The sequence below is a fragment of the Oncorhynchus gorbuscha genome, linkage group LG16 (genome assembly GCF_021184085.1).
Source record: "Oncorhynchus gorbuscha isolate QuinsamMale2020 ecotype Even-year linkage group LG16, OgorEven_v1.0, whole genome shotgun sequence".
In the NCBI taxonomy this organism is placed as follows: Eukaryota; Metazoa; Chordata; class Actinopteri; order Salmoniformes; family Salmonidae; genus Oncorhynchus; species Oncorhynchus gorbuscha.
The window spans coordinates 10,585,367-10,611,028 of NC_060188.1; the positions used below are offsets into that span (position 1 = coordinate 10,585,367).

General features: G+C 44.3%; 3 protein-coding genes and 1 pseudogene across 3 annotated transcripts in view; 2 read left to right on the forward strand and 2 right to left on the reverse strand.

Annotated features, from left to right (window-relative positions):
• The window catches only part of LOC124000432 (dynamin-2-like), a 48,457-nt gene extending 47,437 nt beyond the window's left edge, over positions 1-1,020 (reverse strand). Inside the window, exon 1 of the mRNA XM_046306781.1 lies at positions 616-1,020. Coding sequence (XP_046162737.1) covers positions 616-776 — 161 coding nt within the window. The 5' untranslated portion in view covers positions 777-1,020. The remainder of the gene's footprint in view (positions 1-615) is intronic.
• The window catches only part of LOC123998976, an 899,899-nt pseudogene that overhangs the window by 703,963 nt on the left and 170,274 nt on the right, over positions 1-25,662 (reverse strand).
• On the forward strand, positions 1,344-5,570 carry LOC123998940 (queuine tRNA-ribosyltransferase catalytic subunit 1). Its single transcript, XM_046304199.1, has 9 exons — positions 1,344-1,676; positions 3,013-3,081; positions 3,363-3,501; positions 3,622-3,816; positions 3,972-4,110; positions 4,241-4,316; positions 4,518-4,627; positions 4,974-5,058; positions 5,142-5,570. Exons 1-9 carry the CDS (start codon positions 1,389-1,391, stop codon positions 5,292-5,294), a joined length of 1,254 nt encoding a protein of 417 aa, XP_046160155.1. The 5' UTR covers positions 1,344-1,388; the 3' UTR covers positions 5,295-5,570.
• Positions 15,520-25,662, forward strand: part of LOC123998935 (potassium channel subfamily T member 2-like) — a 108,043-nt gene continuing 97,900 nt past the window's right edge. Inside the window, exon 1 of the mRNA XM_046304190.1 lies at positions 15,520-15,856. Coding sequence (XP_046160146.1) covers positions 15,768-15,856 — 89 coding nt within the window. The 5' untranslated portion in view covers positions 15,520-15,767. The remainder of the gene's footprint in view (positions 15,857-25,662) is intronic.

Consider the following 25,662-nt stretch of genomic DNA (forward strand, 5'->3'; position numbering starts at 1 on the left):
CCTAGAGAGTTATAAATTACATACATCTCAAATGTAAAACAATTCAATGTGTACTGGGAACAGTCTACAACACACAAAAATTAAGTTATCAATCTAATCTACTGATCAGTCGACTGAAGTAGCCTGATTTAATTTTCGTGTTCGGCCCTGCTGACAACCGCTGACACTATTGCAGGAGCAAGTTGCCCCAAAACGCTAGATAGCAAAGTTATTTGGTCCATATTTATTGCATTTTGTTTTATTTCCTTACATAAATAGATACTACTACGTACTATTTCTGGTCCTAGACCAGTGCCTCCAGGCAACTTTTCACGATTTCCTTTGAAACATTTGTAATTCGCCCTGGCTTGCCACGCAAACGTCGCATCTAACGTCAACATTTCGTTCCTCCTCTTTCATTTAGTTAAATTTGCTTACGCCAAGTGCGTAAATGAGTATGTGACCAAATACCCGTTTAGGAGCACGGATCATCTCGCAACTTTACTAACTGGTTATCTAGCAAGCGAAATTCCTTACAAAAAGCTGACTCCATGGATCTTTTGCAAATTGAGTTGAGTGAGCTAAACCACAAATATGATAGCTGTCTAGCTAACGTTAGCTTTGAGCACCACCAACCTGCCAACGAAATTTTCCAAGACCGAGCTTTTTCCAGCACTCTGCCCACCGACCACAGCAATTTGCGGTAAATCCAAGTTACAGCTCTGGCCGATGGAACTGAACGCGTCCTGAAGTTTGTTGATAAGGGGGATCAAATCTTCCATCCCCCGGTTCCCCATGGTTTCGTTGGAACGGCTCCCCTCCCGAACTAACGTTAGCCTACTACGTTAACGTTACTAGTTAGCAAGGTGCTCGGGTTACTCCGAAGTGTTGAATTCCACCTTTCAAGCCGCCCTGTCTTCACTCTGTCAAAGGAAAATATTATGTTTACAAATTGTGTAACTCCCAATTTAGTGGGATTACAATAACGTGTTCTTATAAACACGAAAATACTCAAAGTCAACCAAACGAAACGGATAGAAAACTCACAAAACAAAACTTCCACCATCCGGTCAGGCAAATCGACATCCGACCTAACCGGTGATAAGGCTACCGCCTCCTGTCAATGTAATAATTGGTCAATCTCACTGTTCGTCTCTAATCACTCTAATTTCATTGGCTAGTTGTTTTCAACGTCAAAGGGGTGTGTTCACCCCTGGACATTGCTTCAATGGGCAAATTAATACTTGATGACACAATTATTAAATGACAAGACATGCAAGGATAGCTTCTACGAGTTTGCTGTCAATGATATTGTAATGAAGACATATTTTTGACAACTCAATGCAAATATTGGATTACTGTAGTTCCGGTATGTCACGTGCTTGTTGACGTCGTCTGTGTGCAACAACATGGCTGCGCCCATAGCCAGAGGAGCTGCAACGAGCAGCCTTGAAACAGGCATGGTTGTCAAGAAAGCCGTTTCCATCGTTGCTCCTCTTGCTCTCCGAATCATCGCCGAATGTCCAGTGACCAAAGCGAGGGCTTGTGATCTCAAACTCCCTCACTGTACGGTCAGCACCCCAGTGTTTATGCCTGTTGGTACACAAGGCACGATGAAGGGAATCACTGTGGACCAACTCGATGATCTGGGATGTCAGATTTGTCTTGGCAACACATACCACTTGGGTATGAGACCGGTAAGTGTAGCCCAATAATGTAAGAAAGGAGCCTAACGTTACTCTTATAGTCCAAGGACCTTACATGTTTTGTTTAAAGGGGCAATCAGAATTTGCTACATCCATTTTAGGATTTATACATTAATGATATGTACCCATTGATTCTTAAAGAACATACTTTATAAATGCCTCATGAGCTTAGTTCAACTGTCAAACCCCCAGAATATATACAATATAACTTTGTTTTACTCCAATCTTTGTAAACAAAGTTAATGTAAACAAACACAGTATAGCCTCAAAACATGTTCAAAGCTATAATTGGATGGTCAGATATCATGGATGGTCAGTCCTTGCATCCATAGCTCTGTCTATGAATGTGAGAATGGTTACATATCTCCAGCCCCATCCCTCCGTGTTACAGTGAAACAGTGGTGGAGAGGCTTTTTTCTTATTGTTTCAACTGCTGATTTGCACCTTAAAGGCAAATTTGCTCAGGAAGACAAAACAGCCAAATACTCCATCTAAACGATTATTGATTCTCACTTGCGGTACGGTTCTAGAAACATAAATCCCTCTACTTTCATATCACATCAAAATAATTGAGCAAATGCACACTTACTGTTTTAACTGGTTTAACACAGTTGCGGCCAACAGTGTTTTTCAGTGACAAAAAGCTGTAAAGCTGTGTATAACCCCATAAAGCTGTGTATAACCCTATAAAGCTGTGTATAACCCCATAAAGCTGTGTATAACCCCATAAAGCTGTGTATAACCCTATAAAGCTGTGTATAACCCTATAAAGCGGTGTATAACCCTATAAAGCTGTGTATAACCCTATAAAGCTGTGTATAACCCTATAAAGCTGTGTATAACCCTACAAAGCTGTGTATAACCCTACAAAGCTGTGTATAACCCTATAAAGCTGTGTATAACCCTACAAAGCTGTGTATAACCTGTGTATAACCCCATAAAGCTGTGTATAACCCTATAAAGCTGTGTATAACCCTATAAAGCTGTGTATAATTTTAACCTTTTGTTTTTTTAATTATTTATTGCTAATATGAAAGATATAAGGTCCTTATGCTTCCAAAACTGTACCTCAAGTGATGCGTGTTAATGTTCAGACTGAGCTTCAGGGCTCTTAACAAAACTCCCCTGTATAGAAGACACCTTCGTCCAATAACTCTTATGTGTAATGTAATGGAACTGAGAGTCATTATTAATGGTTACATTAAGTGGTGCTAGGGCTATTCACATTGTGTATCAAAGATGATTGACCTTGTAGACAGCTCTTTGTTGTCAGTGTCTGGTGTGCTGCAGACAGTGAGGATGGTGTTGTCTGTCTGTCCCATCACAGGGTCCTGAGCTGATTGAGAAAGCAAATGGCCTGCATGGCTTCATGAACTGGAAAAGAAACCTATTGACTGTGAGTATCAGCTAATGTGTTGACTGCGTAAGTGGGCTAAAAAGAACAAGGGTGTCTTTCACCCAAATGTCTGCTTTTCAAGATATGTGAGCATCATACGATGCAAAATGCATCATATGGGGAGGATTTCATTATTTTAAAGGTCACATAACTTGAAAACTTGAGTGCTGACAAGAAAAACATTTTGGGACTACAGTATGTCAACGATGGACTATTGAAACACAAACCAAAAGATAGTTTTTGGTTGGAATTTTCCTTGAATTCCCACCATTTCTACATAGGACAGTGGGGGCTTTCAGATGGTGTCTCTTGTTGAACTATCTGAGGTTACTGAGGAGGGGGTCAAGTTCAAATCTCCTTACGATGGGAAGGAGATCCTTCTGAGTCCTGAGCAGTCAATCGCCATACAGAACAGTCTGGGTAAGAAGGACACAATCCAGTATCCACCTCCAATGAATCAGTCTGGAAAGTAAAGCCACTATACTTCAGGTAGTACTCCTGTTCTTCATTTTAATATCGCACCATTTCTGTTTTGTCCAGGGTCAGACATCATGATGCAGTTGGATGACGTGGTCAGCAGTACGGTGACTGGGCCGCGGGTGGAAGAGGCTACGTGGAGATCGATTCGCTGGCTGGACCGCTGCATTGCAGCCAATAAGAATCCAGATAGACAGAACCTGTTTGCCATCATCCAGGGGGGCCTGAACACAGAGCTGCGCAAAGCCTGTCTAGAGGGTAAGATGTTCCCCCCTGTTTCATCTATGTCTATCGATGAGTAACATCCCTCAAAGCCGTTCAGCACAGTAAATTGCTCTGTCTTCATGCCAATTAGCTCATTTCCAGAGGATACATATTTTTAAAATCTTCTTCTGTTCCTGTGCTTTTTACAGAAATGACAAAACGGGATGTTCCTGGCTTTGCTATTGGTGGGCTGAGCGGAGGTGAGGAGAAGGATGATTTCTGGAGGATGGTGACACTCAGCACAGACCACCTGCCTCGAGAGAAGCCTCGCTACCTTATGGGGGTTGGGTATGGCTGTCATCTTCCTTATGTTATAACAGCACATTTACATGCATAAATGACATAAGTTGCAAATGTTTTGTCATGCCGTACAGATATTTCTATGTATGTGGTTCATGTGTTTTGCTGTGGGTCACAGTTATGCAGTAGACCTGGTGGTGTGTGTTGCTCTGGGTTGTGACATGTTTGACTGTGTCTTCCCAACACGCACTGCAGTAAGTATTCCATTCTCTTACATATTATGAGTCACCTACTCTATTAATTTACTTTGAAATAAGTATTCTTATCACAAGTGCAGAGAAACCCAATAGCTTCTTTTATAATTTAGTCCATAGCAGTACTACTTTCTTTATAATGATTATATTGATGATTATGGTTATGATGATAATGAAGTGATCTTCTTCCTTTCATCCCAGAGGTTTGGCTCAGCTCTGGTCCCGTGGGGATCTCTGACAATTACCAAGAAGCAGTTTGCCAAGGACCTACAGGCAATAGATCCAGACTGCCAGTGCCCCACCTGCCGGAGGTAAAGGCATATTAACCCTGGTACACTGAAGGACAGAATACGGAGGGTTGAAGGAATGTTGAAGGAGTATGTAGGGATTAGAGAAACTGGTTTACAAATCTCAATTCTCTTCAATGGATGTTTTTAAGTTGTAGGCTGAATGATTCTGAGGATTGTTTTCTCGTGGGCGGCAGGTAGCCTAGTGGTTAGAGCGTTGGGCAAATAACCGAAAGGTTGCTAGATCGAATCCCCGAGCTGACAAGGTAAAAATCTGTCACTCTGCCCCTGTCATTGTAAATAATATAACTGACTGACTTGCCTATAGGTATGTTCTTTAAAAAAAATACATGATCTGTTTCATTTCCAGGCACAGTCGGGCCTATCTGCATGCTCTGTTCAAGAGTGACACCGCAGCCATGCATCACATTACCATCCACAACATCTCCTACCAGGTCTGTGTTTCTATAATGGTTAATAGTTTCCTTTAGTTACTATTTGCCATAGATGAGATAATAACCTCTATCTTTGCATCCAGCTCACTCTGATGCGGTCGATGAGACAGAGCATCATAGATGGTCGCTTCCCAGACTTTGTGAGGACATTCATGAAGAGAATGTTCCCCTCTCCTGAACAGTATCCAGGCTGGGCGGTAGATGCTCTAGGAACAGTCAACATCACATTGAATTAAACTGCTTTATACAGCCTGGGACTTCCTCTGAAATGGCCAATAAGACCTTTTTATATGAGAAATCAGATCTCCTTTTTAAAAATGGTTTTGTTTGTTATGAAATCGCTTTTTCTACTTTCATGCTTCATTTGGGTAATTGCTTCTGCCTGTATATTCTGTCAGTGTCACGCCCTGGTCGAAGTATAGTATGTTTGTCTTCATTTATTTGGTCAGGCCAGGGTGTGACATGGGTTATTATGGTGCGTTTTTGTCATGGGGTTTTGTGGGGTGTCTAGCATAGTCTATGGCTGCCTGAGGCGGTTCTCAATCAGAGTCAGGTGATTTTCGTTGTCTCTGATTGGGAACCATATTTAGGCAGCCATATTCTTTGAGTATTTTGTGGGTGATTGTTCCTGTCTCTGTGTTAGTTGTCACCAGATAAGGCTGTATAGGTTTTCACATTTCCTTTTGTTGTTTTTGTATTGTTCGTGTTTCATCATTATTAAAGATGTATCGAACTAACCACGCTGCATTTTGGTCCGACTCTCCTTCGACGGAAGAAAGCCGTAACAGAATCACCCACCACAACAGGACCAAGCGGCATGGTGACAGGCAGCGGCAGCAGGAGCTACGAAGTTTGGAGAATACGACTTGGGAGGAAATAGACAGGTGGGCGGTCGACCCAGAGAGAGTGCCGGAGCCCGCCTGGAATTCGCTCGAGCAGTGCGAAGCAGGTTATCGGAGAAAAGAGTTGGCGAAGCAAGCATGGCGGTGCGGACGGAAGACCGAGAGTCAGCCCCAAATATTTATTGGGGGGGTGGCTCAGGGAGAGTGTGGCAGAGTCAGGGTACAGACCTGAGCCAACTCCCCCTGTTTATCGTGAGGAGCCAAGGAGGAGACCAGAACCAGAGCCGGTGTTGGAGGTGAGTGAAGCAGAGACTGTGAAGGAGTTAATGGGGAAAGTGGAGGAGAGAGTTATGAGGGAGTTGCTAGTTTGGTGCTTTAAATAAGATATTCGCCCAACGGAGCGTGTCGGGTATTTAATGGCACCTGGGTCAGCGCTCCATACTCGTCCTGAGGTGCGTGTTAGTCGGCTGGTGAAAATTGTGCCAGCCTCACGCACTAGGCCTCCTGTGTACCTACCTAGCCTTGCACGTCCTGTGCCAGGCCTGCTCTCAGGCTCTCCAGTACGCCTTCACGGTCCGGTCTATCCAGTGCAACCTCCACACACCAGTCCTCCGGTGGCAGCTCCCCGCACCAGGCTTCCTGTGCGTGTCCTCGGTCCAGTACCACCAGTGCCAGCACCACGCACCAGGCCTTCAGTGTGCCTCGCCTGTCTAGCGCTATCAGAGCCTTCCTCCTCTCCAGCGCTGCCGGAGTCTCCCGCCTGTTCAGCGCAGCCAGAGCCTTCCTCCTCTACAGCGCTGCTGGAGTCTCCCGCCTGTTTAGCGCAGCCAGAGCCTTCCTCCTCTCCTGTGCTGCCGGAGTCTCCCGCCTGTTCAGCGCTGCCAGAGCCTTCCTCCTCTACAGCGCTGCTGGAGTCTCCTGCCAGTTCAGCACAGCCAGAGCTGCCAGCCTGCATGGAGCAGCCTGAGCTGTCAGTCTGCATGGAGCAGTGCTGAGTTTCCCCTCAGTGCCGAGCTTCCCCTCAGTGCCGAGCTTCCCCTCAGTGCCGAGCTTCCCCTCAGTCCCGAGCTGCCCCTCAGTCCCGAGCTGCCCCTCAGTCCCGAGCTGCCTCTCAGTCCCGTGCTGCCCCTCAGTCCCGAGCTGCCCCTCAGTCCAGTGGGGTTTCTGGGTGAGGACTACTAGGCCATGGTCGGCGGCGAGGGTGGACTATCCTAGGACGCGAGGGGGAGGAACTAAGACATTGATGGAGTGGGGTCCACGTCCCGAGCCAGAGCCGCCACCATGGACAGACGCCCACCCGGACCCTCCCTATTGTTTTGCTGTGCGTCCAGGAGTCCGCACCTTGGGGGGGGGGGGGGGGGGGTTCTGTCACGCCCTGGTCGAAGTATAGTATGTTTGTCTTCATTTATTTGTTCAGGCCAGGGTGTGACATGGGTTATTGTGGTGCGTTTTTTGTCATGGGGTTTTGTGGGGTGTCTAGCATAGTCTATGGCTGCCTGAGGCGGTTCTCAATCAGAGTCAGGTGATTTTCGTTGTCTCTGATTGGGAACCATATTTAGGCAGCCATATTCTTTGAGTAATTCGTGGGTGATTGTTCCTGTCTCTGTGTTAGTTGTCACCAGATAAGGCTGTATAGGTTTTCATTTTTCCGTTTGTTGTTTTTGTATTGTTCGTGTTTCATCATTATTAAAGATGTATCGAACTAACCACGCTGCATTTTGGTCCGACTCTCCTTCGACGGAAGAAAGCCGTAACAGTCAGACTTATTACTGAATGTGTAACGGTTTTCTAGGTGTGGTGAAGGAGAGTCGGACCAAACTGCAGCGTGTAGATTGCGATCCATGTTTAATGAACAAAAACGTAACACGAATCTAAAATACAAAACAAAGAACGTAACGAAAACCGAAACAGCCTATACTAGTGAAAACTATCACAGACAGGAACAAGGACACTAAGGACAATCACCCACGACAAACTCAAAGAATATGGCTGCCTAAATATGGTTCCCAATCAGAGACAACGATAAACACCTGCCTCTGATTGAGAACCACTCCAGACAGCCATAGACTTTGCTAGATCACCCCACTAGCTACAATCCCAATATATACACCAAAACCTCAAGACAAAACACACCACAATACAAAAACCCCATGCCACACCCTGGTCTGACCCAATACATAAAGATAAACACAAAATACCTCGACCAGGGCGTGACAGAACCCCCCCCCCTACGGTGCGGACTCCCGAACGCACCTCAAAACAATAGGGAGGGTCCGGGTGGGCGTCTGTCCGCGGCGGCTCCGGCGCGGGACGTGGACCCCACTTAGTCAATGTCTTAGTCCCCTCTCCTCGCGTCCCTGGATAGTCCACCCTCGCCGCCGACCATGGCCTAGTAGTCCTCACCCAGAACCCCACTGGACTGAGGAGCAGCTCGGGACTGTGGGGCAGCACGGGACTGAGGGGCAGCTCGGGACTGAGGCAGCTCGGGACTGAGAGAAAGCTCAGGAGTGAGAGAAAGCTCGGGAGTGAGAGGAAGCTCGGGAGTGAGAGGAAGCTCGGGAGTGAGAGGAAGCTCGGGAGTGAGAGGAAGCTCGGGAGTGAGAGGAAGCTCGGGAGTGAGAGGAAGCTCAGGCAGGTAGATAGATCTACCAGATCCTGGCTGGCTTGTGGTCTCAGCAGATCCTGGCTGACTGGCGGATCTGGCGGATTCTGGCTGACTGGCGGATCCTGGCAGATCCTGGCCGACTGGCAGTTCTGGCAGATCTGGAAGAGTCTGGTTGACTGGCAGATCTGGAAGATTCTGGTTGACTGGCAGATCTGGAAGAGTCTGGTTGACTGGCAGATCTGGAAGAATCTGGCTGACTGGCAGATCTGGAAGAATCTGGCTGACTGGCAGATCTGGAAGAATCTGGCTGACTGGCAGATCTGGAAGAATCTGGTTGACTGGCAGATCTGGAAGAATCTGGTTGACTGGCAGATCTGGAAGAATCTGGTTGACTGGCAGATCTGGAAGAATCTGGCTGACTGGCAGATCTGGAAGAGTCTGGCTGACTGGCGGATCCTGGCTGACTAGCGGATCTGGCGGATCCTGGCTGACTGGCGGATCCTGGCTGACTGGCAGATTCTGGCTGACTGGCAGATCCTGGCCGACTGGAAGTTCTACCGGATCCTGGCAGACTGGCGGATCCTGGCTGACTGGCGGATCCTGGCTGACTGGCGGATCCTGGCTGACTGGCAGATTCTGGCTGACTGGCAGATCCTGGCCGACTGGAAGTTCTACCGGATCCTGGCAGACTGGCGGATCCTGGCTGACTGGCGGATCCTGGCTGACTGGCGGATCCTGGCCGACTGGCGGATCCTGGCCGACTGGCGGATCCTGGCCGACTGGAAGTTCTACCGGATCCTGGCAGACTGGCGGATCCTGGCTGACTGGCGGATCCTGGCCGACTGGCGGATCCTGGCCGACTGGCGGATCCTGGCTGACTGGCACTTCTGGCAGATCCTGGCTGACTGGCAGATCTGGAAGAATCTGGCTGACTGGCAGATCTGGAAGAATCTGGCTGACTGGCAGATCTGGAAGAATCTGGTTGACTGGCAGATCTGGAAGAGTCTGGCTGACTGGCGGATCCTGGCTGACTAGCGGATCTGGCAGATCCTGGCTGACTGGCGGATCCTGGTTTACTGGCAGATCCTGGCTGACTGGCGGATCCTGGCCGACTGGCGGACTCCTGACTCTGCCACACTCTCCCTGAGTCTTCCTAATACATTTTTGGGGCTGACTCTCAGGCTTCCATCCGCGTCGCCGTGCTGCCTGGCGCCTCTCCGCTCTCGCCACCTCCAGTTCTTCCTTGGGACGGCGATATTCTCCAGGCTGAGCCCAGGGTCCTTTACCGTCCAGTTCTTCCTCCTCTTTGGGCTGCTCCTGTTGCCTCTTCTCCTGCTGCACCTTTGGGCGGCTACACTCCCCTGGTTTAGCCCAGGGTCCTCTCCCGTCGAGGATTTCCTCCCATGTCCAGAAATCCTTCTTACGCATCTCCTCTTTGGGCTGCTCCTGCCTGTTGACACGGTGCTTGGTCCGTTTAGGGTGGGTGATTCTGTAACGGTTTTCTAGGTGTGGTGAAGGAGAGTCGGACCAAACTGCAGCGTGTAGATTGCGATCCATGTTTAATGAACAAAAACGTAACACGAATCTAAAATACAAAACTACAAAACAAAGAACGTAACGAAAACCGAAACAGCCTATACTAGTGAAAACTAACACAGACAGGAACAAGGACACTAAGGACAATCACCCACGACAAACTCAAAGAATATGGCTGCCAAAATATGGTTCCCAATCAGAGACAACGATAAACACCTGCCTCTGATTGAGAACCACTCCAGACAGCCATAGACTTTGCTAGATCACCCCACTAGCTACAATCCCAATATATACACCAAAACCCCAAGACAAAACACACCACAATACAAAAACCCCATGCCACACCCTGGCCTGACCCAATACATAAAGATAAACACAAAATACTTCGACCAGGGCGTGACAGAATGGTTCAATGACGGTGATGTACCTGAATATTTTACGGTCATTATGATTTAGTTACGTTCATGTTTTGTTACAGTACGGTTCTTTTTTTGTGTGTAATTTATATGCTAAACATTCTGTTGAAAGTTATGAATTTACATTGTACTGCTTTCAACTCCTGTCAGACATACAGTACTTTTGTGACATCCAGTTTTCACTCTGCAGTCCTTTTCAGTGTATGATAATGTAGGAGTGGAGTAGTGTTGTTGAAGCCCAGGAACTGTCTCCTCTGATATATTCTGACACTTTTAGTTGTTACCATGGCTACAGACCAGCAGCCCACCCTCTTTAAATTCCATGCATGACTTCTAACACAGAAATGTGGTCATAAACTAACAATTAGAGACATTTCGGAACATTTCCTAGGGCTTATTATCGACCTTTACCAGCAGGAGGAAGCGAATACATTTCTATAATTGAGTTCTGTTTTGTTGTGCAAGAGATGAGGACACAGGAACTGACATTTGTGTGCTTTTGACTTTGGGCCACTAGAGGGCAAAAATATTCTAAATCTGATGAAAATGTACGTGAGCCAGATTACCCATCTGTTTAGTTGACATGCTGGAGAGGTTTCATAGGAAGGAATGGGAATTCTACCCACCCACTTTGGTTCAAAAGCAGAGAAGTAGAGCATGTATGGTTTAGTCACATTTGCATGCTGAGGGCAGACAGAGTAGTGGCAAACAATCTTCAAGGAAGTGGCTTAGGGGATCACAATTTCCTGTGTCTCCGAAGTGCTACTTTCTCAAACAAAAAATGACACCCAATAAATGAGTTCCGGTAGTCAAGACAGTCAGAGGACAGAGAATAATAGGGTGTCATAATCTGCCATTGAAGCAAACCAGGATCAAAGACACATTGGAAAACAATAGGCAAGATTGTTTTGTAGATTCCAATGTTTAGGTTTTTGTTCCAGAAACAACATTTTGTTTGATTGGTTCCTGTTTTTTTATTAGAAATTGAGGTCCTTTCTGTTTTTCATTGTAAGACATGTAATTAAAGCTTTAATAGGCTACATTGCAGTTGTAAAAGCACCTGTTGCCTTTAGTTGAGAGGCGAGATCTTTAAATAAAGCCACCCTGTATAGGCTACAGAGTTTATACATGGGTTGTAATTGTTAATACCTGTCAGTTATTAGTTTATCATGCTAAACATATAATAATAAACATGTAATAGTTATTCTTTAATGAATCAACACAGTTGACAATCACATTTTTACCTAAGTCTGTGCGTGTCACTTGAATTAGATTATTTTATGGGATATTGTAGTCCTATTGGATGAATTCTCTAAGAAAATTGCCTTTATCTACAGTCGTGGCCAAAAGTTTTGAGAATGACACAAATTTTTTCACAAAGTCTGCTGCCTCAGTTTGTATGATGGCAATTTGCATATACTCCAGAATGTTATGAAGAGTGATCAGATGAATTGCAATTAATTGCAAAGTCCCTCTTTGCCATGCAAATGAACTGAATCCCCCAAAAAACATTTCCACTGCATTTCAGCCCTGCCACAAAAGGACCAACTCACATCATGTCAGTGATTCTCTCGTTAACACTGGTGTGAGTGTTGACGAGGACAAGGCTGGTGATCCCTCTGTCATGCTGATTGAGTTCAAATAATGGACTGGAATCTTCAAAAGGAGGGCGGTGCTTGGAATCATTGTTCTTCCTCTGTCAATCATGGTTACCTGTAAGGAAACACGTGCCGTCATCATTGCTTTGCACAAAAAGGCCTTCACATGCAAGGATATTGCTGCCAGTTAGATTGCACCTAAATCAACCATTTATCAGATCATCAAGAACTTCAAGGAAAGTGGTTCAATTGTTGTGAAGAAGGCTTCAGGGCGCCCAAGAAAGTCCAGCAAGCACCAGGACCGTCTCCTAAAGTTGATTCACCTGCGGGATCGGGGAACCACCAGTACAGAGCTTGCTCAGAAATGGCAGCTGGCAGGTGTGCATGCACAGTGAGGCAAAGACTTTTGGAGGATTGCCTGGTGTCATAAAGGGCAGCAAAGAAGCCACTTTTCTCCAGGAAAAACATCAGGGACAGACTGATATTCTGCAAAAGGTACAGGGATTGGACTGCTGAGGACTGGGGTAAAGTCATTTTCGCTGATGAATCCCCTTTCTGATTGTTTGGGGCACCTGGAAAAAAGCTTGTCTGGAGAGGACAAGGTGAGCGCTACCATCAGTCCTGTGTCATGCCATCAGTAAAGCATCCTGAGACCATTCATGTGTGGGGTTGCTTCTCAGCCAAGGGAGTGGGCTCACTCACAATTTTGCCGAAGAACACAGCCATGACTAAAGAATGGTACCAACACATCCTCCGAGAGCAACTTCTCCCAACCATTCAGGAACAGTTTGGCGATGAACAATGCCTTTTCCAGCATGATGGAGCACCTTACCATAAGGCAAAAGTGATAACTAAGTGGCTCGGGGAACAAAACATCGATATTTTGGGTCCATGGCCAGGAAACTGGCCAGACCTTAATCCCTTTGACCTTAATCCCTTTGACCTTAATCCCTTTGACCTTAATCCCTTTGACACTTGTCAAAAATCTGTCAAAAATATCTAAAGACACTGAAGCAGCAAACTTGGTGGAAATTAATATTTGTCTCATTCTCAAAACTTTTGGCTATGACTGTACACAGCTGCACATTTATTTATTTTGCACAGTTGCCTGCATAACAATTGGCATGCCATGCAGAATCGACCAGGTGTGAACAAATACAACTTAACTGTTTCTTAATGCACTTTGGTAAAAATCAACGACCAGAGGGGTCTAACTCATTTTGCCCCAGGGGCCGCATTCTGTCTTCAACAAGGTCCAGAGGGCCGCATTGAAAATGTGTTATATTTCCTTGTAGTCAAATTTTGCAAAAAATATTTGACTATCCATCATTTTGGGAATGTTCTGTGCTCTCTGAATGTTTGGGGATTAGCCTATTCTCAAGCTAGACAGTCAAGAAATGGTATGAATGTACAGTTGAAGTCAGAAGTTTACATAGACTTAGGTTGGAGTTATTAAAACTTGTTTTTCAACCACTCCACAAATTTCTTGTTAACAAACTATAGTTTTGGCAAGTCGGTTAAGACATCCACTTTGTGCATGACACAAGTTATTTTTCCAACAATTGTTTTTAGACAGATTATTTCACTTATAATTCACTGTATCACAATTCCAGTGGGTCGGGAGTTTGCATACACTAAGTACACTAAATTCCATAAATTGTTGTCATGGCTTTAGAAGCTTCTGATAGGCTAATTGACATCATTTGAGTCAATTAGAGGTGTAAGTGTGGATGTATTTCATGTCCTACCTTCAAACTCAGTCCGTCTTTGCTTGACATTATGGGACAATCAAAAGAAATCAGCCAAGACCTCATAAAACAAATTGTTGACCTCCACAAGTCTGGTACATCCTTGGGAGCAATTTACAAACACCTGAAGGTGCCACGTTCATCTGTACAAACAATAGTACGCAAGTATAAACATCATGTGACCACGCAGCCATCATACCGCTCAGGAAGGAGACGCGTTCTGTCTCCTAGAGATGAACGTACTTTGCTGCGAAAAGTGCAAATCAATCCTGAACAACAGCAAAGGACCTTGTGAAGATGCTGGAGGAAACCGGTACAGAAGTATCTATATCCACAGTAAAACGAGTCCTATATCGACATAACCTGACAGGCCGCTCAGCAAGGAAGAAGCCACTGCTCCAAAACCGCGATAAAAAAGCCAGACTACAGTTTGCAACTGCACATGGGGACAAAGATCCTACTTTTTTCTGATGAAACAAAAATAGAACTGTTTGGCCATAATGACCTTCGTTATGTTTGGAGGAAAAGGGGGGGGGGCTTGCAAGCCGAAGAACACCATCCCAACCGTGAAGCACGGGGGTGGCAGCATGTTTTGGAGGTGCTTTGCTGCAGGAGGTACTGGTGCATTTCACAAAATAGATGGCATCATGAGGGAGGAAATGATGTGGATATATTGAAGCAACATCTCAAGACATCAGTCATGAAGTTAAAGCTTGGTCGCAAATAGGTCTTCCAATTGGACAATGACCCCAAGCGTACTTCCAAAGTTGTGGCAAAATGGCTTAAGGACAACAAAGTAAAGGTTTTGGAGTGGCCATCACGAAGCCCTGACCTCAATCCTATAGAACATTTGTGGGTAGAACTGAAAAAGCGTGTGTGAGCAAGGAGGTCTGCAAACCTGACTTAGTTACACCAGCTATGTCAGGAGGAATGGGCCAAAATTCACCCAACTTATTGTGGGAAGCTTGTGGAAGGCTACCCGAAACGTTTGACCCAAGTTAAACAATTTCAAGACAATGTTACCAAATACTAGTTGAGTATGTAAATTCATGACCCACTGGGAATGTGATGAAAGAAATAAAAGCTGAAGTAAATCATTCTCTCTACTATTATTCTGACATTTGACATTCTTAAAATAAAGTGGTGATCCTAACTGATTTAAGACGGGGAATTTTTACTGGGATTAAATGTCAGGAATTGTGAAAAACTGAGTTTAAATATATTTGGCTAAACTGTATGTAAACTTGCGTCTTCAACTGTAGGCCCATTGACTGCACAGTGATGATTAGCGAGCTGGACAGTCAATAAACTATGAATATAAGTCCATGATCATTTCTACACAGTTTTGATTTGGTTTTAGTCATTTGAAAGTATATAGAGAAATTAGGTCCTTAAATGGAATAATTTAATATCGCATATGACTCCATAAATTGTTTATTGAGCTTACATTAACAAGAATTAGAGCATGTCCTGAATAAATGAGAAAAATAAACAAGGCATCTTCAGTAAAACGACAACACATCACTATAAAGCTCATGCAAATATGATTAGGTTGTTCAGTATTTAAAATGTGCCCTGCAGGGATTTGGGCTTGTAACCTACTGCTCGTAGACTCAGAGTATGTAATTGTTCGAGCAAATGGGTCTGCTTCCGCTGCGTCCATAAGGAGCCAGCGAATGTTCAAAGAGACAACCAGTTGCTCCGCATCCTGTCAAGCCAAAAGTACTCACGTGCATGTCACGGCGGAGCATCCTCGACCTGTTGCATTGGAAGAAGAAATATATTACATTGTGTTAGTAATAAATTAACAACATTTTAGGGTGCTCATACAGGTATGTGTTATTTGGAAGTTGAATAACAAAATAATAGTTCATTTTGATAAACCCTTCTAGAGGCGTCTCTGTTTGTTCGCCTCTCAATCTCTGGCATTGTGCGCTCGTGGGTTCCGCGCTCAGGAGGGGACCATGGTAGAGCTGGAGAAGGAGGTGCTCCCGCTGCCTCCACGGTACCGGTTCCGAGACCTGTTGCTGGGTGACTGGCAGGCTGATGACAGGTAGGAAATCTATTCCAACTTGTTTATTCTGAAGAAACCTGTGTTGGCGCACAACAATCTAGCCTACCCATGGTACCCTGTAATTGCTCCAAGTTAAATTAATCGTAATTTGCAGTCCCTCACTAAGCTAAGAAATGCATCTCTACGTTGCCATCGCAACCAAAAAGAGAACGTGGGCTACTGTAATAATGTCCTTTTTATTGATCTTTCTCTGTTGATGGCGCTGTGAAAGAGGATAGGCTACAACGAGCCACTGTGCAGCAGCAACAGGTTTCATAATGGAAAAGACTGAACTAAATGCACAGACTCTATGTTAATGCTTTTGTGTGTGTGTGTGTGTGCATGAGTGTGTTTGCAGAGGCATTACGTTTTTTCAGCTATGCACCTTGTCCATGCGTGGAAGTCAGGCATGTCAAATCCATTTGGATATTTATAATTATGAACATATATTTGGGAAAGTGTTAATAATTAGGTAGTAATGTGAGCCTCTGGCAGCCATTAATTTAGTCATTATACCACCTATCTATTATTTATCAAGCCTTAGATTGGGTTGACTTATCATGCTCCCTTTCTTTAGCCTGGCTAGGTATGGTCAGGGCTGTTCCAAAAGCAGAACATATGGCCCTACCAAGAGTGTCTGTTAACCTGTACTTAACCATCCATTTTCAGGATCATGTATTTGTTATGGTTTCCCCATGCATATTTATTAATATGGGTATGCTTGCCACACTTGGTGTGGATATTTCATTATAGGGACTAATGCAATACTGAACCACCATTTCACAACTGGACCCCTGGTTGGTAGGTTAAATTGAGGACCACAATAGCAGGTTCGCGTTTTAATTGGGATGAGTTTTGTCCTGCAGGCATAACTGAGCGATTTCCGATAGATAGGCCAGCTGCAAAGTCAAAATTCATGACGAAAAACACAAACCTGCACCAAAACACTTGCTTGTGGTGGGTGTTTAAAATCACATCATTTAAGAAGAATATATGTACTGAACAAAAATATAAACGCACATGTAAAGTCTTGGTCCCATTTTCCATGAACTGAAATAAAAGATCCCAGAAATGTTCCATATGTACAAAAAGCTTATATGTCTCAAATTTGGTGCACAAACTTGTTTACATGCCTCTTGGTGAGCAAAATCCATCCACCAGACAGATGTGGCATATCAAGAAGCTGATTAAACAGCATGATAATTACACAGGTGCACCTTGTGTTGGGAACAATAAAATGCCACTCTAAAATGTGCAGTTTTGTCAGACAACACAATGCCACAGATGTCTCAAGTGTTGCAATTGACATGCTGACTGCAGGAATGCCCAACAGAGCTGTTGCCAGATAATTGAATGTTCATATCTCGATCATCAGTGGCCGAAAACATCGTTTTAGAGAATTTGGCAGTACATCCAACTGGCCTCAAAACCGCAGACCACGTGTAACCACGCCAGCCCAGGACCTCCACATCCGGCTGAGGAGTATTTCTGTCTGTAATAAAGCCGCTTTGTGTGGAAAACTCATTCTGATTGGCTGGGCCTGACTCCCCAGTGGGTGGACCTGGCTCCCATGTGGGTGGGCCTATGCCCTCCCAGACCCACTCATGGCTGCGCTCCTGCCCAGTCATGTGAAATCCATAGATTAGGGCCAAATGAATGTATTTCAATTGACTGATTTCCTCCTATGAACAGTAACTCAGTAAAATCTTTGAAATTGTTGCATGTTGTGTTTATATTTTTGTTCAGTATAAAAAGGGTTGAAGAAGGCTTCCATTTAATCAACGTTATCCAATACTACAGAGGCAGTAATACTACGGTTGATTGGCCCTGGTTGCAAAAATAAACAGTCATGCTATAACATTACTGAAACAATATCTGAGATATGTCACAAATGGGGTGTTATAATCATATTTGTTTCTCAGAGCTGAAAAGGACCCTAGCTTCACTTACAATACTATTATTTCCCATGAACTCCCAAAGGTCTTATTGTTAAGTGTGAAGTGCAGGCCTTGTGGTCTGTGCATGGTCATCCTCTCACCAGTAGCCTCTTGTAATGTGTAACCTCACTCAGATGGGGAGAAAGATACATCCTGGTTACAGTTCAGTGGTGAAAGCCAAGGTTGTCTTTAGCACAGTGAGGCCCTTTCCTTTCTTTGGAATGCCGTTAGAATGTGATCTACATAGATATCTGTCCATCCAACCCCTAGAAAGAGTAGAAGATCAGTCTTCTTGGTATTAACTAAAACACCGTAGCCAAATATCTGAGGAGGAGGATGGAAAATGCATATGACAGAAACAAAGTGGACATTAAGTGGGGAACATAGGGGCCATAAACATCGGGACTGTCCCCATTGTCTGCATGGCTGAGAGCTTCCAGGAACACTGAGCAGATGTGCTTCAACTGCTGCTCCCAGAGAGAGCACATTGTTGTACTACTTATGTATAATGTATTCCCTGCTGTAGTGGAGATGGCTGGGTGCTCATCACTCCAAAGGCTTCAGCAGGCACAGTGCTGCTCCGAGGGACACAGTGGGATCTCTTCATGTTCACTCTGCACTCCTCTTTGTTGAATGTGGCAGCAGACACACTCTCACAAACTCACTCTCTCTCTCGCGCACGCACGCACGCACGCACGCACGCACGCACGCACGCACGCACGCACGCACGCACGCACGCACGCACGCACGCACACACACACACACACACACACACACACACACACACACACACACACACACACACACACACACACAGCAGTTGCAACTGAGTGCCACTCCTCTTCAATGGGACTGGGTTTCAATAAGAGAAAAGTGACTAAATGATGTTCGAAGCTGGTGTGGTGATGGGAATGTAAGTGTGTGTGTGGGGGGGGGGGTTGTATGTGCGTGTGTGTGAGGTCATGTGAGAGAGAGTTAGTGAGAAAAAGAGTGAGCGAAAGACAGAGACAGAATGAAAGCGAGAAGGAGGGATGCAGGGCATTTTATCCTATCCTGATTCATGGTGTTGATCCCAATGGCTGTGGGAGTATTACCAGGTAAAAATGGACTCGGTGCAGGAGAGAGTCGGCTGATTAATGGTGACAGACAGCTTAATTCCCAGGCTGAATCACAGACAGTTTGTCCCGCATGTCACAATGTTTGCTCTATTAATCAACGCTTCAACACACACACACACACACACACACACAAACACACATACTCACACTAGGATCCTCACACACATGCTTACATATGCACACATACACACATACATATCACAGACTCACACACACACACACACACACAACCAGCGAATGTTCACACATCTACGTACATAGTCACACATGATCACACATCTTGCACGCATAAGTTATCTTATTTCACATACACACACACATTGTGCTCTGGGAAAACACACAGAGTCCTTTAACTCCCCCTCCACTCACTCCGTCGCTCATGGACCCTCTTCCCCCTTCACTATTTCCTCAACACATAGTTCCATGTCGTTACTTTACCCTCCTTGAACTCCCTCCTCCCCTTTCCTCCCCTTTCCATGTTTGTTTTGATTGCTGGAGTGCCTCTTGTCTTCACACACCACAAACACTCTACTCAGACTTCCACTGAAGTAGCCTCATGGCAAACATTCCTGTAAGCTCGCGAGATCAGGCGGCTTACAAGGCCGCTCAAGGCCTCTCGTCTGGATTCTGAATTCTGAATTTAACTACAGCAGTGGTGATATTGTATGGTTTATGCTGTGATATGCAAAAAATATTAATTTGTCAACTATCAGCGAACACTATTGTTACAGACAGTACCTTCTGTTAGCAGATATGACACAAGTTTTGTAAATGTTCATCCTGAGATGAAATGCAATGATCACCACAACAGACAAGGGTTTACAGCTTGAAGTACAGCTGTAAACTCTTGTTATAGTCTGCCGGTTATTGCCTTTCAGCTCAGAGTGAACCTTTACAATTGCTTCCCTCGTTTGTTTGACCTATCATCATCGTATAGGTCAGGTGAAGGGAGCTGGACTTGCTCCCTCATTGGTTGTTCCATGTGAGCGGTTATGGAGTTGTCTAGTGACGAGGATATTTTCCTTTGATTAGTAAAGCAGTGATGGTCTTGAATCAAGCACTTGATGGACCATTTGTACACAACCCAGAGCTCAATACTTCATCAAGTGTTTGTTTGATGGTTGTTTATACACAACGAGAATAATGTCTGTGCAGCCTTCATACTTGGCGCTCACTATGGCATGGCAATCTATTCAAGTGCCAATGTTTCACTCCAACACCCACTTGCCAGTCTGAGGTTGGATGACACACACACACACACACACACACACACACACACACACACACACACACACACACACACACACACACACACACACACACACACACACACACACACACACACACACACACACACACACACACACACACACAGCAGTTGCAACTGAGTGCCACTCCTTTTCAATGGGACTGGGTTTCAATAAGAGAAAAGTGACTAAATGATGTTCGAAGCTGGTGTGGTGATGGGAATGTAAGTGTGTGTGTGGGGGGGGTTGTATGTGCGTGTGTGTGAGGTCATGTGAGAGAGAGTTAGTGAGAAAAAGAGTGAGCGAAAGACAGAGACAGAATGAAAGCGAGAAGGAGGGATGCAGGGCATTTTATCCTATCCTGATTCATGGTGTTGATCCCAATGGCTGTGGGAGTATTACCAGGTAAAAATGGACTCGGTGCAGGAGAGAGTCGGCTGATTAATGGTGACAGACAGCTTAATTCCCAGGCTGAATCACAGACAGTTTGTCCCGCATGTCACAATGTTTGCTCTATTAATCAACGCTTCAACACACACACACACGGAAACAAACAAACACGTACATACTCACACTAGGATCCTCACACACATGCTTACATATGCACACATACACACATACATATCACAGACTCACACACACACACACACACACACACACAACCAGCGAATGTTCACACATCTACGTACATAGTCACACATGATCACACATCTTGCACGCATAAGTTATCTTATTTCACATACACACACACATTGTGCTCTGGGAAAACACACAGAGTCCTTTAACTCCCCCTCCACTCACTCCGTCGCTCATGGACCCTCTTCCCCCTTCACTATTTCCTCAACACATAGTTCCATGTCGTTACTTTACCCTCCTTGAACTCCCTCCTCCCCTTTCCTCCCCTTTCCATGTTTGTTTTGATTGCTGGAGTGCCTCTTGTCTTCACACACCACAAACACTCTACTCAGACTTCCACTGAAGTAGCCACATGGCAAACATTCCTGTAAGCTCGCGAGATCAGGCGGCTTACAAGGCCGCTCAAGGCCTCTCGTCTGGATTCTGAATTCTGAATTTAACTACAGCAGTGGTGATATTGTATGGTTTATGCTGTGATATGCAAAAAATATTAATTTGTCAACTATCAGCGAACACTATTGTTACAGACAGTACCTTCTGTTAGCAGATATGACACAAGTTTTGTAAATGTTCATCCTGAGATGAAATGCAATGATCACCACAACAGACAAGGGTTTACAGCTTGAAGTACAGCTGTAAACTCTTGTTATAGTCTGCCGGTTATTGCCTTTCAGCTCAGAGTGAACCTTTACAATTGCTTCCCTCGTTTGTTTGACCTATCATCATCGTATAGGTCAGGTGAAGGGAGCTGGACTTGCTCCCTCATTGGTTGTTCCATGTGAGCGGTTATGGAGTTGTCTAGTGACGAGGATATTTTCCTTTGATTAGTAAAGCAGTGATGGTCTTGAATCAAGCACTTGATGGACCATTTGTACACAACCCAGAGCTCAATACTTCATCAAGTGTTTGTTTGATGGTTGTTTATACACAACGAGAATAATGTCTGTGCAGCCTTCATACTTGGCGCTCACTATGGCATGGCAATCTATTCAAGTGCCAATGTTTCACTCCAACACCCACTTGCCAGTCTGAGGTTGGATGACACACACACACAGACACACACAGTTTATGACACACACAGAGGGAAAGGAATCCCCCCCCACAGTATGACTTGTTTGGCTGAATTGTTTAGAGTGGAATGAGACAGTCTCATCACAGCAGCCAGTCTCAGTGGGGCTTGGAGCAAAGTCTGGTATTGTCATACAAATGAGAGCTTTTTGTCTTTAAGACAAAATCTCTTTTTGACTGTTGCCTTCCCCCATCATCCCTCATTCAATCTCACCCACATATCTGCTATTTTCTCTTCCAATGCTCCAGCTCCTTCTGGCTCAATTTGGCAAGGATGAAAGAACCGTAACATGATTAGTAGCCATTGAAACTGCTAATATTCATAGTCTGCTTCTCCCTGATCACAATGAGGAAGTGATCTGTTGCTGCTCAATATCTAGATCTGAGATAGGTTTTACATCTTGTAAATGAACTCATCTAATGTGATTCTCCGATAAGGAATCCATCACTTAAAAGAATTATGCAGCACAATGGTTGATACGAGGGACAGAATAGTACAAAGAGAGTGATACAGAGATACAGATGGAGTCTGTGATCAGATCTGAGGCAGGGAGAGAGGTGGTGGTGGAGGTGAGAGGGGCATTGTGGGTGTCAGAGTCCACAAAGCTCTAATGAGCTTCCTGATTGATGTGAAGTTTTTTGGGTAACCCTCCAACACACCCAGTAGGTAAACATTAGCATCAAAGAAAACACACAAAAACAGTTTTAATGTGCATTAATTTGGTTGAGGTTTTTAATTGGCAGGCAGAATCATCCACAATGTTTAGCCCTGAAGCTGAGGCACGGTGGGCAGATAATGGCGGCATCTCAGCCTTGACAAATTAAACAGTGCCGGTGACCTTGACTTTTATTGACAAAAATAAACTGGAGCTGCCTCCATACTCTGTATCATAATAATACTGTATAATGCTGGGGCTGCCTCCATAAACTGTATCATAATAATACTGTATAATGCTGGAGCTGCCTCCATACTCTGTATCATAATAATACTGTATAATGCTGGAGCTGCCTCCATACTCTGTATCATAATAATACTGTATAATGCTGGAGCTGCCTCCATACTCTGTATCATAATAATACTGTATAATGTTGGAGCTGCCTCCATACTCTGTATCATAATAATACTGTATAATGCTGGGGCTGCCTCCATACTCTGTATCATAATAATACTGTATAATGCTGGGGCTGCCTCCATACTCTGTATCATAATAATACTGTATAATGCTGGAGCTGCCTCCATACTCTGTATCATAATAATACTGTATAATGTTGGGACTGCCTCCATACTCTGTATCATAATAATACTGTATAATGCTGGGGCTGCCTCCATACTCTGTATCATAATAATACTGTATAATGCTGGAGCTGCCTCCATACTCTGTATCATAATAATACTGTATAATGCTGGAGCTGCCTCCATACTCTGTATCATAATAATACTGTATAATGTTGGAGCTGCCTCCATACTCTGTATCATAATAATACTGTATAATGCTGGGGCTGCCTCCATACTCTGTATCATAATAATACTGTATAATGCTGGGGCTGCCTCAATACTCTGTATCATAATAATACTGTATAATGCTGGGGCTGCCTCCATACTCTGTATCATAATAATACTGTATAATGCTGGGGCTGCCTCCATACTCTGTATCATAATAATACTGTATAATGCTGGAGCTGCCTCCATACTCTATATCATAATAATACTGTATAATGTTGGGACTGCCTCCATACTCTGTATCATAATAATACTGTATAATGTTGGGACTGCCTCCATACTCTGTATCATAATAATACTGTATAATGTTGGGACTGCCTCCATACTCTGTATCATAATAATACTGTATAATGTTGGGACTGCCTCCATACTCTGTATCATAATAATACTGTATAATGTTGGGACTGCCTCCATACTCTGTATCATAATAATACAATTCAGCCGCGAAGTCGTAGGCGGTACAAACTCACAGAACAGATTGTCTGTCCTCGGTTGCAACACTCACTACCAAGTTCCAAACTGCCCCTGGAAGCAACGTTAACACAATAACTTTTCATTGGGAGCTTCATGAAATGGGCTGGAGGTGGTGTAAAACTCGCCGCCATTGGAGCATTGGAAACGTGTTCTCTGGAGTGATGAATCACACTGTCTGATGGACGAATCTGGGTTTTGCGGATGCCAGGAGAACACTACCTACCCCAATGCATAGTGTGAAGTTCAACTGTAAAGTTTGGTGGAGGCAAAATAATGGTCTCGTGCTGTTTATCATGGTTCGGGCTAAGCCCCTTAGTGAGTGTGTGGATAGAGTATAGTGAGTGTGTGGATAGAATATAGTGAGTGTGCATAGAGCCAGTGCAAGATAGTCAGTGTAGTATGTGTGAGTGTGTGGATAGAGTATAGTGAGTGTGTGGATAGAGTATAGTGAGTCTGTGGATAGAGTATAGTGAGCGTGCATAGAGTATAGTGAGTGTGCATAGAGTATAGTGGGTGTGTGGATAGAATATAGTGAGTGTGCATAGAGCCAGTGCAAGATAGTCAGTGTAGTATGTGTGAGTGTGTGGATGGAGTATCGTGAGTGTGTGGATAGAGTATAGTGAGTGTGTGGATAGAGTACAGTGAGTGTGCATAGAGTATAGTGAGTGTGCATAGAGTATAGTGGGTGTGTGGATGGAGTATTGTGAGTGTGTGGATAGAGTACAGTGAGTGTGCATAGAGTATAGTGAGTGTGCATAGAGTATAGTGAGTGTGTGGATAGAGTGTGTGCTCATAGAGTAGTATGTGTGAGTGTGTGGATAGAGTATAGTGAGTGTGTGGATATGTGTGTAGATATAGTATAGTGAGTGTGTGGATAGAGTATAGTGAGTGTTTAGATATAGTATAGTGAGTGTGTGGATAGAGTGTGTGCGCATAGAGTAGTATGTGTGAGTGTGTGGATAGAGTATAGTGAGTGTGTGGATATGTGTGTAGATATAGTATAGTGAGTGTGTGGATAGAGTATAGTGAGTGTTTAGATATAGTGTAGTGAGTGTGTGGATAGAGTATAGTGAGTGTTTAGATATAGTATAGTGAGTGTGTGGATAGAGTATAGTGAGTGTTTAGATATAGTATAGTGAGTGTTTAGATATAGTATAGTGAGTGTGTGGATAGAGTATAGTGAGTGTTTAGATATAGTATAGTGAGTGTGTGGATAGAGTATAGTGAGTGTGTGGATAGAGTATAGTGAGTGTGTGGATAGAGTATAGTGAGTGTGTGGATAGAGTATAGTGAGTGTGTGGATAGAGTATAGTGAGTGTTTAGATATAGTATAGTGAGTGTGTGGATAGAGTATAGTGAGTGTTTAGATATAGTATAGTGAGTGTGTGGATAGAGTATAGTGAGTGTTTAGATATAGTATAGTGAGTGTGTGGATAGAGTATAGTGAGTGTTTAGATATAGTATAGTGAGTGTGTGGATAGAGTATAGTGAGTGTTTAGATATAGTATAGTGAGTGTGTGGATAGAGTATAGTGAGTGTTTAGATATAGTATAGTGAGTGTGTGGATAGAGTATAGTGAGTGTTTAGATATAGTATAGTGAGTGTGTGGATAGAGTATAGTGAGTGTTTAGATATAGTATAGTGAGTGTGTGGATAGAGTATAGTGAGTGTTTAGATATAGTATAGTGAGTGTGTGGATAGAGTATAGTGAGTGTGTGGATATAGTATAGTGAGTGTGTGGATAGAGTATAGTGAGTGTTTAGATATAGTATAGTGAGTGTGTGGATAGAGTATAGTGAGTGTTTAGATATAGTATAGTGAGTGT

What these genes read in the sequence shown, in the direction of transcription:
- LOC123998940 (XM_046304199.1), top strand. Translation starts at nt 1,389, where the DNA reads ATGGCTGCGCCCATAGCCAGAGGAGCTGCAACGAGCAGCCTTGAAACA. An exon ending in CGCTACCTTATGGGGGTTGG is followed by an intron (nt 4,111 to 4,240) that starts GTATGGCTGTCA and finishes TGTGGGTCACAG; the next exon opens with TTATGCAGTAGACCTGGTGG. An exon ending in TCTTCCCAACACGCACTGCA is followed by an intron (nt 4,317 to 4,517) that starts GTAAGTATTCCA and finishes CTTTCATCCCAG; the next exon opens with AGGTTTGGCTCAGCTCTGGT.